We start from the raw sequence: 16,085 nt of genomic DNA on the forward strand, positions 1-16,085 counted from the left end.
TTGTGAGATATCTGTCCTTGGGCCACCCACGCGTATCTAAGGTATGATCGTACGGAAATAGTACTAAAATGTTCTTTCCATACCTTAAAATGCATGCCAAGAATTCGAAAATTCGTAAAATAAAAATAATAACCGGTTGCTACAGGTGATTTTATAATACGAGTGTGTCAACCTTGTCTACGCATTAATCGGTACTTAAAATTAAACTGTTATTGCCAATTACTAATTTTATTAGTCCGATGTATTATATTGCAGATCAATGTATTAATATACATAAATTAATGTAAAACATGAGCAACTTATTATAATACTATTTTTTTAATTATACACATGATGTAATAACATAAATAACTGTCAAATATAATCAACTAACTTGAATATGTTTAGTTAAAACTTTAAACTAATGTAAAAATGATTTTATTTTATTTGTTAGCAGGATTACTAATAAAATATTGAAAAAAATTAATTACTTATGAAAATCAATATAATTATTATAAATAACTATTGCTATTGTTATTATACTTCTATTGTAATAGTGTAGAGATACTGCACTTTTTTAAAACTAAAATATTAAATATAAGTTACTATAAATACATTTTGTCAAGACGTATTTGATAACATACATAAACCTTAGTAAAAAATATTCTATTGATGTTTTTTTAAGGAGTATATTTAGTAACTACACTACAACATATTTATTCTAAAACTTACTAGCAAAATAATTGTTACTTTAACTTAAGTTTCATATAATATTATGAAATGTGTTAAAAAATAAAGTTTTCATATCGAAAAGTCGAGGAACTCGCTTTACTGTACCTTGCCAGTCGCCATTGATTATGTTACTGTAATACATATTATTATATAAGTAGGTTAAATTTGAATTCAGTTATGAATTATTGCATATAAAAATGACTTTTAGCTGATGAGACAGTCTTTCTGACTTTATCAATATATAGGTACTTAGTGTATGTTATCACTAAAATCTATTAATAAAAAATTTGTTGTTTATTATTATATTTTCATTTTTTTTTTATATTATAATTTATATTACACATCTTTATCATACGCTATTTCTTTTTTTATAAATTTTTAAGCCAACATCGACTTACCATAGAATGGTGTATATAGGTTCGTACGCAGGTATAAATAGGCAATAGCTGAAGATGATGTCAGTGCACTGTCTACGCATAGTATATATAGACAAAATGCATTCATACAAAATATTTTTTGTGTGATTTTAGAATAAAATCACCCATTACATAATGTAAATAAATTAATATTTCTTAAGGTATAGGTACCATATTGATTTTTTTAAATATTATCTCAAAATACTTAAGTATATATTTAAATTTACAAATAGTTTTTTTTTTTTTTTTTAATTTAAATATAAAATCAAATAATATGTCAGACTTTCGAAATTTTATTCTCAAATAATTTTTTTCTATATAGGTAATTTTACTCTAAGATTTAATCAAAAATCATAGAAATTTACTTTACTAGAATTCGTTTATCCATTTTTTGCATGTGTCTGATATGTGTGTGCATATATATATATATATATACTTTATGGGAGCATATTGCTCTTCAAATAAATTTAAATATTTGAAAATATCATTGTGTTCAGTATCAGTAATAACTACTAAAAAAAATTATGTGGGCCCTACTGGTTTTCTCGATTATATTTTTAAGTACTGGGAATTTGACCACTCCTCCAAAGTTCTAATCACACTTATTTTGCAACGATAAACCTCTCTTCAAAATGAAATAACAGTTAGGCGATGTAAAAAAATAAAAAATAAAGACGCACGCAAAACCAATACATTTATTGCTAGCCTCAGAATAAAAAAATAATAAGATAAGTTATTTATTATTTATTAACTATTATCGATACATTGTAATTGATGAATAACTACCAAATATAATATATTTAAATTTTATTATTTACAATTATGAATTATTCCAAAGTATAAAGGAACCATTGACAAACATTTATTAAACATTGTATACCTAAATATATTTAAATTAAGAAAATATATTAAGGCAATCTATAAAATTATCATCAATTAAAAATAGATTATTTTGTATATTATTGAAAACATACTAATATTTTGCATTTGCATTTGTTTTTTTTTTCATAATTGAATACGTGCAAGTGTGCAATAAATACTATTAAAACTCCTAAATTATTATTTATTATTTTAAAATATCATTCAAGTATATTATTTAGTTAAGATAATACATAAAAAAAAGTGATATGTTGATGATAACAGTATATAGTGTAGGTACGAATAAAATATGTTTCTTGAATATTAAATTATAGATATCTACTTTATTTGGACATTAACCCGTTACCCATATTATATAGCGTACCCGAATAGCGTAAATATATAGCGCAGATAGCAAATAATAGTTTTAACAGTGCACTAAAATTAGACCAAAACAAAAGAAACGCGTGTGTGTATCAATTAAAAGTATAAAATTTAGATCTAGAAAGTTTTAAAATAATATTTGAATGATCATATGCCAAGTACCGTGTTTTCGCCCCCACATTATTTTTGTTTTTAAATGGAATACTAATGTCTCTTTAAGTACAAAAATCTTGGTGTTCATTTTATAAATATAATTTTTTAAGTATTGGTAACAATAAAAAATTTTCTATTTTTATTGGCAAAAGAATATATTATGTACCAAAAAACCAATGTAAATTTAATAATCTTTGTATTTACTATTTTTATGCATATTTTTTATCCTGAAATTAAACTATTGTAGATCAAGGGGATACTAAATATTCTTGCGTAGGAGCGTCTTAAAGGGCGGAGCAAATGTGCCGTGTGCAATACTGTAGTAGGGATAAAAGCAGTAGAACACTTTAATTAAAGTTCGAGAACATTTACAAAACTGAAGCCGAACACGCCTGAAGTACAATCTTCGTTTACTAAGGTGAGCAAATATTTTAATACTGTATCATAAACAATATATAATAATAATATAACAGTAACAATATAATAATATTTTTGAATTATACATTAATGTTAAGTCATACAACATTTAAATTAATTTTTAAAATTTTTTTAAACTTTATTTTAATTGTGTTTTAAAATTTGTGATAAATTTAAATTACATTTAAAATACAATAATTTAGTGAACATACTGATTCATACAAATATAAAGTTATCTATTTTCACTATTTTATTTATTAATAACAATATTTTAAGAAGGCATTAATACTTTAATTGATTTTTTTTTTAAATAAAATTTATATTTAATCTACTATTATTTTGTCATATAAATTTTAATTGTATTCAGATTATAAATTCTAATTAATGTTGTAATGCAATATCTTATACAATACGTAAATATACGTAATATAGATGCATGTATCAAAGTTGAGTTTCAACAAAAACTAAAATAAATACTCTCACATTGTATTATATTATGGAGGTTTAAGAATTTAAGAATGGTTTTACATTTAATTAACCATTATATTATTTATCATACTATCATAACATTATGTGAAATAAACTTACTAACATTTTATTTTATTTACATATTTGACTATAAATTTGATAGGTACTTATGAATAGTAAATTTTAAGCACGAGTGAAAGTAAAATATCACAATGATATGCTTTTTAAACAAAACTACCTAACTTTAATAATTTAAAGTCTACTTTATTCATTATTTGCGTGTACATGTACTTCAGTGCTCACATAAATACCAAGTAATCGATGTGCTTACATGTATCAATACATATATTATTAACAGTGATTTGTGTATGATAGTGATCGATGTGTAGTACATATTATGACGTAATGCATGTAGTGCATATTTATATGTAAGCATACAACACGAGTGTACAATTTTGTAGTACTTACCTGTAATCTGTATGTTTAGATTGGTACTTAATATTTTATACTCCTTTGTCCATTATATTACTTTACTTAGTAAATCATTTACGGAATTGTTCAACTCACGATTATGAGCAACATTTTATTCTAAAAATGGAGTGAATATATATTCGGAGGTCATTAGATTCTTCCACATAAGTTTTATCCTTATATGGATAGGTACCTCTATAAGTGATAGTGTAAATTAAATTCTAAACTTTCAACATTTCATAGTATATCAATTATGTATTTCAATATGAAGAATTTAACCTATACGTATCTAGACATATTATATTCTTTGTACGTTCACTCAACTTCTATAAATGGCATTATCAAATGTTAATTGTATTTAATGCACCTACTTTATTTTCGTAATGTTATAATTCGGTTTTTTTTCTATATCCTTATATTTATGTAAAAATAACTTCTACATTTTGTCTTCTTCCACAATTTTTAGTTCTATTTTATTTTTTCCTATATATGATATAAAAAAAATAGGTCAAAGTATCCAGGAGTGAATAATGGCTCTTAGCCAATTGTACTTGTCAAGTATCGCCAAATGCTATTAATATATAATTAAGTATTATATACATATATTGTATTGTGTCATTTAACTTCTCTATCTCTCTTTCTATTTTCTATTAGTCCTCGATCTATTGGTGAACAACTAGTCTAAATTGAGCTGACGTTTGAAATTCCTCATAACTTATTTACCTACTATACTTATACTAGTTATACTTGTATATTATGTATTTTTACTGACCACTAACTTACTAGGATGAAAAACCATATGCAAAATTTTGTAACTAACAACTTATGCTTGTTATGTAAAATAAAATGTGCCTACCCAGCATGTATTATGTATTACAACCAAAATAAAAAATATTGAAACATTCCAATATAATTAATGGTAAACTTATTTTTCTGTTTATGTAATTTTTTTTTGGAAAGAAATTTGTTTACCAGTAAAAATATATAAATTTTTGTACCCATTTGCCGTTTACGATTTAAATTTTAAATATCCACAAGTTGTCATAATATTATTATTATTTTAATATTTGCTTTATTAATTATAAAAATATTATGCATCTTGAACTCGTTCTCAAATCAACGCACAAAATCTTCAATAAAACTTAGGTTAGGTTAATAAATTAAATATTTTATGAGCTAACATTATAATTATTGAAACAAATGCACTTTACCATTCCATGCAAATTTTTCGATTTTTTTTTTTGAAATTTATTCGTGTGAACCATTTTAAAGAATGGTGCAATCAGAATTCGTACCTAACCTTACCTTTGGAACTAAGCAATTTCATGTTTTTTACGTTTAATTTAACGCTATAATTTACCATACGCTTCATACATTTTTTTTTCTATTTTGGTACTTACGTATTCTAACCTTTTTAAAACGAGTTTTTAAAATTTGTAAATAGAGCAAGTTAGAGTATGATAAGTAGTTGATCTTCTCGTCGACCGGCTCCGGTCGCCAAACTCGGACCTCAACTAGGTTTGGACGGGGGCTCGGCCCCCAAACTCCCCGGGGTTAAAATAGCTAACCTGTGTGGTGAGGTTGGGGGGGAGAGTATCCCTGAACTTTGGGCAGACGGATAACCTAACAAGTAAATTTAACCTTATTAGTTAAAGTGACAAGTACAGGGTTCCCTTCGTCTACCGGGCACCGGCTCCGGTCACCCAATACCCCCCAAAATAGCCAACCTCTGGGGAGGGGTGATACTTAATAATCATTTCATTTTAAATACGATTTTAGATAGTATTATATTATTATGGAGATTAGATTAAAATGTCATTACGACAAGTGCCAAAATTAACTTGATTGTGCCGTGCACGTGCGTGACCAACGCGGATAAGCAACAACTACCTAATAGGGGTTAAAAATAAGTAAAGTAAATAAATAGTTATGACATTATATCACTAAAACTTGGGAACTAAATTCTGATACCATCGTACCATCGTTCTTAGCTCTTTAATATACGTAAGTTTCAAGAAAAAATAGAAAATTTAGCGAAATGCGAAAGGCGTGATTAACGTACGTAGCGTTGCGCTCATACATAAAATACACCTTATTAAAAACTTCCAATGGCTATTCGAAACTAAGTCCGACCGACAAATTCTGTCTGGACCATTATAGTTAAAAAGTTAATATAAGTAAGTTCCGAAAAAAATATGTTTAAAAATGTACATGGGGTGGTAAAGTGCATTTTAGCCTGATTATCATTCATGCATAGATATTATTAATATTGAATAATTTACAATTTTGAATTTTGAATTTCGAATTTTAGTTTTATTTTCAAAATCGTCTAAATCAACTCCAAAAATGCCTTTCGTTGCAATTGAACACCCAAAATGCGTAAAATGCACCAAATCAGTATATGCCGCTGAAGAGCGAATTGCTGGAGGTTACAAATGGCATAAAATGTGCTTCAAATGCGGTAAGATTTAAATATATTTTAAAGTTCTTTGTTTTCCATTATAATGCAATCTTGATGAAATTATATAGAACTGTGTGGCAAGTTCTTGGACTCCACCAACTGCGCAGAGCACGACAAAGAGCTGTACTGTAAAAACTGTCATGGAAGAAAATACGGACCAAAAGGATACGGTTTCGGTGGAGGCGCTGGATGCCTGAGTACAGACAATGGTGAACATCTCAGCAACGTGTAAGTGAATAAAAATTAACGACCAAATTAATTCCTATTAATGGACATATTATCTTACTAATAATTATTATCACAATCATTTTTTTCCGAGGAATCAAGAACCATTAAATGATAGAAACATTTTTATCTTTCATAATATTATTAAACATATCAAAAATAATAACTACCCGCCTACATAACTATCAAGAGCGCTCGCAGAAATATATACTTAGGGGCCCTGAGAAAAGTTGAAAATTCCTGATACTACTGTACTACATATCTTTATTTTTAAGTGATAAAACAATTGATTTTAACTCAAATAGTGGGGAGATGCGCCCCTGGCAACTCCTGCGGGCGCCTATGTTAACAATACAAATCATATACAACACCTACCTATAAGTATCTTTTTTAAAATGCAATAATTGTCGCTTGTAAGTTTATATTTATTGATTAGTTATTGTATTAATACGTATGCGATACGTGTTTGATCCTTTTTTTTATTACAAGCAATCGTAAATCATCCTAGTGTAATTTTTATTTCTCAATGTTTTACTATTTTATTTAAATTAATACTGAAAGAATATTGAACCTCATTGAGAAAAACTCATGTGAAAGCCGAAGAATATTTTAGTCCACAAATAATTCTTATTGATGTGGGTTACATTTTTTATATAAAGATTAATAATGAGTTTTTCATAATAAATCATATAAATAATAGAATAATACAAAATGTATTCTTAATTAATATTAAAGTGTATAAAAAACACCCCGACAGAGTTTTCTTTATTAGATAGTTTTCCTACGAGCATGTTTCAAATATATAATAATAAGTGTGTTTTTTTTAACAGCCTTTAATGGAGAAACAACCCAATTAAATACCTGACCATCCGAAGGACCTACCCATCAACCTATATTTATTTTTGCATGCAAGAGTAAAACCTTTTTAATATTTGCTTAAACATACAAATTCACCTCTCATTTCTGTTCGTTTTAGAAGATATTTTTTTTTTAATAATTATATGTTAAGTATCCAAGCTTGTACCTATTTACCACACACATTAGTCTATGTACAGTGAACAAGCAATATATTGTATAGAAATGTTTTGTTGATTTTTCATTAAATTAATAATATTATTTCCAATGATTGTTTTTATTTTTATTTTTCGTTTATCTGGCAGCTTAAGCGATGCTTTCGGCTAATCATAACAATTATTTATTTTATTACTTTCATGATATTAATTTTCGTACATATTACATAACAATGATTGCTTTGGAGAATAAATAATATGGAATGTACATATTAAAATAATAATCGACATAATATCTAAAACGTTTCAATTTTGAAAAATATTAATAACACTATGGACAAACATTTTTAAACATCTAGCAATGTATTATTACATGTCGACTGCAGATACCTAAAGCACGCTTAAGATACCATTTAGGTATTAAGTTATTTATTTAGATTTATCATGTTTGACATGACTATTGCCATTTTAAAACCTAAGTATAATATCACAAAACATATTGATGTGAAATGTAAAGAATCAATTTTAAGAGAGTTCATGGAATGCTATATTGTTTCACTTCTAGAGTCCAAATGGCTTTAAATGGTGAGATTAAACTTTTTTAATAACTTACCATACATATATAAGTATAATATTTATATACATACATACATGTATATAATATATATATATATATATATATATATATATATATGTATATTATATATCATATGGATCTTTGTAAATTAGAAAATGTATGCTTATGATGGTTGATGCTTGATGGTTTTGCTTTCACTAATGTATATAATTTTATTTGTGCACCTATTTATGTTATTTTAAGCTTTTGCTTAATAAGTCATATCTATTTAACAAAAATACTTATAAAATAACAATAATATGGAGAGGTGAACTTTTATGATTTGTAAATATTATTTTTACTGTTGTGCCTAAATGGTTCTAACAGTAATTAATTATTGTTTTGTTTTTTTGTTTTACTTCAGCAAGCTGCAATTTTGGATTGGAGTCATTATAATATAATGATGATTTATGAAAAAAATATTATTTAAAAAAAATCGGATTTCACGTTATAAAATAGTATATACTTAACTGGGGATTTCGGGGAAACGTTGCTCAATGTTTAATAATAAATAATCTTAACCTTTTATACACTTAACATATATGTTTAAACTTACAAAATTACTATACATTATACTTAATTATATAGTTTATAAATTTAATCCATATTATAAAATCAAGTATATACCTAGTTATAAAAAGGTATACTTTTGAAAAATGTTCAATTATAATTAAAAATATTGTTTTTCTATAAATTTAAAAATATTTGATATTTTATGCTGTTCCAAAAATATTTTAAATTAATACCTGCACAATTATATAAATATATACCATACATAATAATTATAATACTTAGTCTGTTGACTAAGTTTAAAATAAAATTGTTAATTCAAGATTCAATATAATATTATATACAATACCTATGTGCATTGTGTATTAACTATTAAATTATCATGGATACATTTTGAACTAAAAAACAACAGTTTCACATTTATATTTTAGGATATAAATTTAACTTAAAGTTTAAGGTTAGAATTTTAAATAGTCTCATTAATTATAGTGTACTTATATTTATCTATTTAAATATTATATTAACTATAATAATATATTGGGAAAAATTATTTTACTTACTTATTTTTAGTTTGAAACTTTGTATTACTAGTTAATGGTTATGATCCCTTGGATAATATTATGTTTTATCTTTAACTTTATGGCATTTGTCTATTTTACGCACAACTATTTTAATAATGCCTATATTTAATGGTAAAGAATTACTAAAATCACTAATATATTATACTTTATACTTGTATTATTATTACCTACATATTTACATAATATATTCAATACATTATGATTAACATTTATTAATTCAATAAGGAAAATGTATTCTATGCATTAAGCGTTTATGATAAATTGCGTTTTAGGTCTTACTATCATACAAAACCTCAAGGGGCCACGGAATCCCGTTCTATGGCCATGGCTCCCGAAGGTGAAGGATGTCCACGTTGTGGTGGATTTGTGTACATGGCTGAGCAAATGTTAGCAAAAGGAAGAGTAAGTGTAATATTTAAACAACTACAATCCAAAAACAACAATTTTAATTAAATTTATATAGGATTGTCATTTTATTGATATGGTATTGTAGGGATACCACAGAGAATGTTTCAACTGTTTTTCTTGTCACAAAACTTTGAATTCTGTGTTACATTGTGATGGGCCTGATAATGAAGTATACTGTAGAGGTGATTGAGAACCAATATTTGTGTGTAAATGCATATATCCTGATTTAATCGAATGTTATTAGTTTAAATTCGTAAATTAGTTTTATATTTAAATCTAATTTGATTGAATTTAAATGGTGAAATTTTCAAATAAAGTTAGGTCTATTTACTTGTTTGTTATACTTTTTTACTATATAATATAATAACTACCACTGTCACCTGAGTGTCCCTCAAATACCTAACCTTATAATTTCGAATACCTACCTACTGCATGATGTTTATTTTATTTATTTAGTCTTGGCATCGAGAGTGTTTCAAGTGTGCTACTTGCACGAAACGTTTGGATTCAGTCAATTGTTGTGAAGGTTCTGATAAAGATATTTACTGTAAAGGTAAGGTAATCTGTGTATATTGCATGTTCTAACTTATAACGTAAATATTTTTAAATCAGTATGTTATGGCAAGAAATTTGGACCTAAGGGTTATGGTTATGGACAAGGAGCTGGAGCCCTTCAAAGCGATCCCGCTTATAATGGGTACGTGTATTATTGTAAAGTTAAAATTAAAAATAATATATTCATCGCTCTGCTATCAGAATTTAAAAAAAAAAAAACTAAAAATTCCCCGTGAATATTTAATTTTATTAAATATTAATATTAATTTATATTATGAAATTATGTAGAATATAGGTAGGTAACTATACATTGTTTTCAGTAAAAATATATTTTACACAAAGTTAATTTAAGTAAATAAGTTAAAATAACTAATAAATACTTATCATTAAATAAAGTACTTAGTATTATTGAGCATGATGTTTTGTATAGGCTATTTATGAAAATATATTCTATTTAATAAAATTATTATTAATACAATATCAATAAATTATGTATCTACTTATATTAAAGTTAATAAATTTTTTTTAAATTGATTTAAGCATCGGAAACTATGACCATTATAATTTTGTTTGGGAGGAGGGGGTTATAGTTGATTGAGAAACATCAAACAAGTATATGTGGGGTGAGAATTCGTCACAAAAAATGGTTGGTCCCAAATCCGGGAACTAGTGATGCCAGCCGATACTTGACCTACAGAACGGATCCAGATAATGTTTAAGGGAGAGGGAGGATTTAAAATAATATATTTACATGATACTTCAGTATTATGTATTATTTTTATGAGGAATTTGTATTAATACATAAAATTCTATAGCTCACAAATATGTCCAACTTTTATATTATAATATTGAAACAATATGAACCAAGAATAGAATATGAGAATTATGGCTAATGGATAATTACCTTCTTATTGCCCCCCCCCCCTCTTGTCGACCACTGAGTTCCTATAGAAGTTATAAGTTATCGATTGAAAATTTTACCGATATTTTCAAAATGACAAGACAACCTACTTTAACAGTTTTTTTTATGAAATATTGTGATTAATTTCCATTGTTTACATGATCTACACAATCTAAATAATAATTTATCAAGTCCAGAAATTTAACTTACAATGTTTTTTCCGTATAGTTTGTTATTCGAAGCGCTTCGGTCCCAGAGGTATAGGTCACAGAGGTGCTGGTAGTCAGTCAATTGGTTTAACATGTGACTTAAACGACGAAACCGAAAGGTATTTAATGATACCTAAAGGTCTACCAACCATTTCTTTTTCATAGCATGCAATTATTTGTTTCAACTATCATAAATTATACATATTTTCTATTATTTGAACTAAATATCGAATATAATTCAATTTCCAATATTTCCATTACATTTTTTTATAACTATTTTATATTATGTGTATGTTATAAATGAAAAATATTCGTGTTTATATTCAGGGATGTTAGTACATCTCGAGCTCCTGTTATTGACACGAGTACAACTTCTATTAAGGCAAAGGCAGGAGAAGGGTGTCCACGTTGTGGAGGTGTGGTATTTGCTGCTGAACAAGTGCTTGCTAAAGGAAGTGTAAGTAACATTTTTCGACTTTATGATTGTGCACTCTATAGCTGTGTCAATATATTAAGTTTAGTTTTAGGTATCTAGTTAAAATTACAAATTAATACATTATTATAACAAATTGAATGGTGAATAAATAATGAGTAAATTGTATTTATAATAATAAACGTTGTTATATTTCTAAAGGAATGGCATAGGAAATGTTTCAAATGCAAGGATTGTAATAAAACGTTGGATTCTATCATTGCCTGTGATGGACCTGATCGCGATGTGTATTGTAAAACTTGTTACGGTAAAAAATGGGGTCCGCATGGATATGGATTTGCTTGCGGGTCAGGATTTCTTCAGACAGATGGCTTGACGTTAGTATAAATTATTACAATAGTTTTGGGTTCACTTTATAGTATTTATGTAATTTAAACATATAATTATATATTTTGATTGGTGAAAAATTTTTGGAATGGAATAGCCATCGTTTGCCCATAACATTTATTCACCACCTCACCGATGAGTTATATATAATTGTTGGACTGCAAATTATATAATATTATATTTATATACTTTTTTTAAACAGAGATGAACAAATTGCGGGAACGAGGCCGTTTTATAATCCAGACACTACATCTATCAAAGCGGAAAAAGGAGAGGGCTGCCCCAGATGTGGTGGAAAAGTATTTGCTGCTGAACAACAATTGGCTAAAGGAGCAGTAAGTTTTTAAAAATAGCTAAATACCAAGTTTATCAATCGTTAGTATGCACTTGGAAAATTAATTACTTAAGTAAATTGTTACTCTGCAGCTTGGTACGAGCATTTGCGTTTTTTCACAATTATTTTACTGGAAATTATTATTTCGTGACAATATGATATTGTGGATTAAATTAAAAAAACACATTATGATTTTATAATAATTGTAATACACATCTGATTTTAAAATTCACAAAATTATTAACAGATGTGGCACAAGATTTGCTTTAACTGTGCTACTTGCCACCGGCCATTAGATTCTACATTAGCTTGTGATGGACCGGATAAAGAAGTTTATTGCCGATCTTGCTATGGTAAATATTTTGGACCCAAAGGATTTGGATATGGACATTCGCCAACTTTGATCTCCACCAAAGGAGAATCTACAATGTTATTGTGAGTGCATAATATTAAAAATAAGCACAACATTATATGAATAAACAGTTTCACAAGATACCTAAACATTCAATATTTAAAAAAATAAAAATTTCAATCTAATGAAAAATTTATTATTTTAATTTTTTTTATCAAAGACTTATTTTACATATTTTATTTTTTTAGCTCGGAAGCACGACCAACATCTGGCATTAAGGGTAGAAATGGCAATGGGTGTTTGAGGTGTGGATATGAAGTTTATGCTGCTGAACAAATGATAAGTAAAAATAAGGTAAAGTCATTTTACAGTTTTATGACCTACATAATGGAAATATTTAACTACTTAGCTATACTATAGTGCTATACAAATAATCATATTTTCATAAAGATATATTTTAATTTTGCAATATATTGCAAGATGTTTTTGACTGAAACATCAATATAATGTGGTTTATTGGTACCTAACACATTTGTTTATTTCCAAAACATATACAATACAGTTTGGTCGCCTAGTTATAACTTTTCTATTAATATTATTGAAGATATATAACTTATATTCTCAATGTTTTTAAGTTTTAAATTAAATATGCCATGTATTACAAAAAACTCTTACAATATGCGAATCAGTGAATTAGGGCTTATCATGTGAATATGTGATATAAGCGTAAAGGTTGCTGATATAATGTTTATTTATGATTTGTTAATTAGTCATATTCACTCTCCAGAATTGCTTTTTACGATAGAATTTAATATAACAAGTCACTGTTTGAGAAAATGTAATACACAGTATAAATTAATAGGTATATACCTACCGTTATATAAATATAATCATGGCTCTGATAGTTTCTTTCCTAGATTATTAAATTTAGCAAATCAAATATGGATTATATTGACTTTTACTTTATGTTACATAGTTTCTATTTGTAACATATATTAAGTTATAAGTTCAGTTTCAAATTAATTTTTATATTTTAATTTTTAATTTTTTTTTTTATTAAGGAAAAAGCCTCGGTAACGTGACCATTGGTATGTTTTTACATGACAATGATAATTTAAATTAAATTGTACAAATCAATATCTTTCAAAAATAAAATAATTTTTATTATTGTTGTTATTGCCTGTTAGTGTTATTAATTATTATTATTGTTTTATTAGTCTGAGATTACTCTAAATGTAATTTAATTCTATTCTATATTCATAATTTAATGATAATATGTTATTTACCGATATTTATTACTACATTTTATGTTATTCACACCATCTATATCTTTCAAAAGGGTTTATCGGGTTTATTATGTATAAATAAATAATATGATATATATAAATATATTACGTTAAAAAAATATATAATAATAATAATAAATTGTATGAATTTATTTTTAGATCTGGCACAAGAGATGCTTTACTTGCGCCGATTGCAGCAAATCACTAGATTCGACAAATTTGAATGATGGTCCTGATGGTGATATTCATTGCAGACCTTGTTATGCAAAATATTTTGGACCAAAAGGTTGCGGCTTCGGTATGGGTGCTGGTGTTCTGTCCATGGCATAAATGATTACCATGAAATGAATGCAGATTAAAAGCTAAAAATTATAATTTTTAAACAAACTTGATCTTATCGTTTGTTTCATGCTTTTTCTTCTTGTAATATCACCCGAAATATACTAATTATTTTAATAAACCTTTAAAAAAATTATAATTAATATAATATTGTTTTCATTTCTCTTTTATATATACAATCGCAAACACCTGTGTACTTTTTACTTTTTAAGTTTTATCGACGTCATTTTCTATAATTGTACATCAAATTCGCAAATAATTAATACTGAACAATTGAAAAAAATAACATTGATGTTCATTATAATTTGTAATCTCTGTACGTATAAATTGTAACATAATTTAATAATTATGCCATCAACATCTTTGCACCATATTAGGTATTATGAATAATATTAAATTTTAGCAAGTTTATTATTGAAAATGAACAGCAAAAGTAAGATATTAAACTTTACCGGCACATTAAATTTATTTTCAATATATTATCAATGACTTGTAATATTGTAATACTACAGACAGCGGTGGATTTGCTAAACATTTTGGGCTGGGAAATTGTCGTGTGACAGGCCCACCCAATATACTACAATAAATAATAATAATTTAAAAAAAAAAATGTTTTAAAAAGTCGTTTTATTTATAACTTTATATATATTATACATTTAAAATTATTTCTGGTGTTCATAATTAAATTTAGTGATGATGAAAATTCAGAATTTTAAATAATGGTAGAAATAAAGCAATAAAAGTCAGTGGCGTAGCCAGGGGGATGGCTGAGGGGGCTGCAGCCCCCCCCCCCAAAATGTTAATAAAATTTAAAAATTATTTCAATGGTCTACAATATTCACTTAAAAAGTCTTAAATTGTATTTTACTAATTTTAAATTGTCATCTTTATTTTGTTAGTTTTCTATAGCTTCGGCCGTGCTAATAGGTATTTAATGCACCGCTGTGTAAAAAATTGATCAGCCCCCCCCCCCCCCAAAAAAAAAATCCTGGCTACGCCGCTGATAAAAGTATAGATACTCAATTCGTTAATGTCTCGAAATTTTACAATTATACAATTACTATATATTTATAACATAATTTTATCTCAATAAATATAATATATTAAAAATGTTAATGATATTTGTATACTTTGGTAGTATAATATAAAATTAAAGATTTTATGTATGGTGGTACACCAGGAACGGCGCTAGAATTTGCGGGGCCCCGGGCAAAATAAATAACAGTCATATACATACATATTACCCAAACTAACTAATCTCTGAACAGTATGAAATATCATTTAAGAACTGCGGGGCCTTGATTATAATTTTAAAATTGCAGGGCCCGGGGCAACTGCCCCGATTACTCCCCCCCCCCCTCGCGCCGTCCCAGTGGTACACATAGGCATGTCATCCCACCTACAAAATTGCTTTCTAACAATATTTTATTTTAACATTAAAATTTAACTATTTACTTAAATTATATTTTTTCTGAAAAAAAATATTCTGTTCAATATAGGTTAAAATAGTTGTGAAACCTTGTAAATAAAAGAGTAAACATAAAATGAGTATGCAATTTATTTTTATGACCAGTGGGCAGTGAGAAAAAAAATGGTGAAA

At 26.7% G+C, this 16,085-nt stretch overlaps 1 protein-coding gene across 1 annotated transcript; it reads left to right on the top strand.

Annotated features, from left to right (window-relative positions):
- Positions 1–2,786: 2,786 nt before the first annotated feature.
- Positions 2,787–14,633, top strand: Mlp84B (Muscle LIM protein at 84B). The gene is made up of 12 exons (XM_015522331.2): positions 2,787–2,940; positions 6,190–6,339; positions 6,408–6,567; positions 9,554–9,683; positions 10,146–10,242; positions 10,302–10,386; positions 11,682–11,811; positions 11,989–12,164; positions 12,377–12,509; positions 12,756–12,943; positions 13,109–13,214; positions 14,306–14,633. The coding sequence occupies exons 2-12, from the start codon at positions 6,225–6,227 to the stop codon at positions 14,474–14,476; spliced, it is 1,491 nt and encodes a 496-aa protein (XP_015377817.1). The 5' UTR covers positions 2,787–2,940; positions 6,190–6,224; the 3' UTR covers positions 14,477–14,633.
- The last annotated feature ends 1,452 nt before the right edge of the window (positions 14,634–16,085 follow it).

This window comes from Diuraphis noxia, unplaced genomic scaffold (genome assembly GCF_037042655.1).
Source record: "Diuraphis noxia isolate RWA-SAM2 unplaced genomic scaffold, SU_Dnox_SAM2 contig0004, whole genome shotgun sequence".
In the NCBI taxonomy this organism is placed as follows: domain Eukaryota; kingdom Metazoa; phylum Arthropoda; class Insecta; order Hemiptera; family Aphididae; genus Diuraphis; species Diuraphis noxia.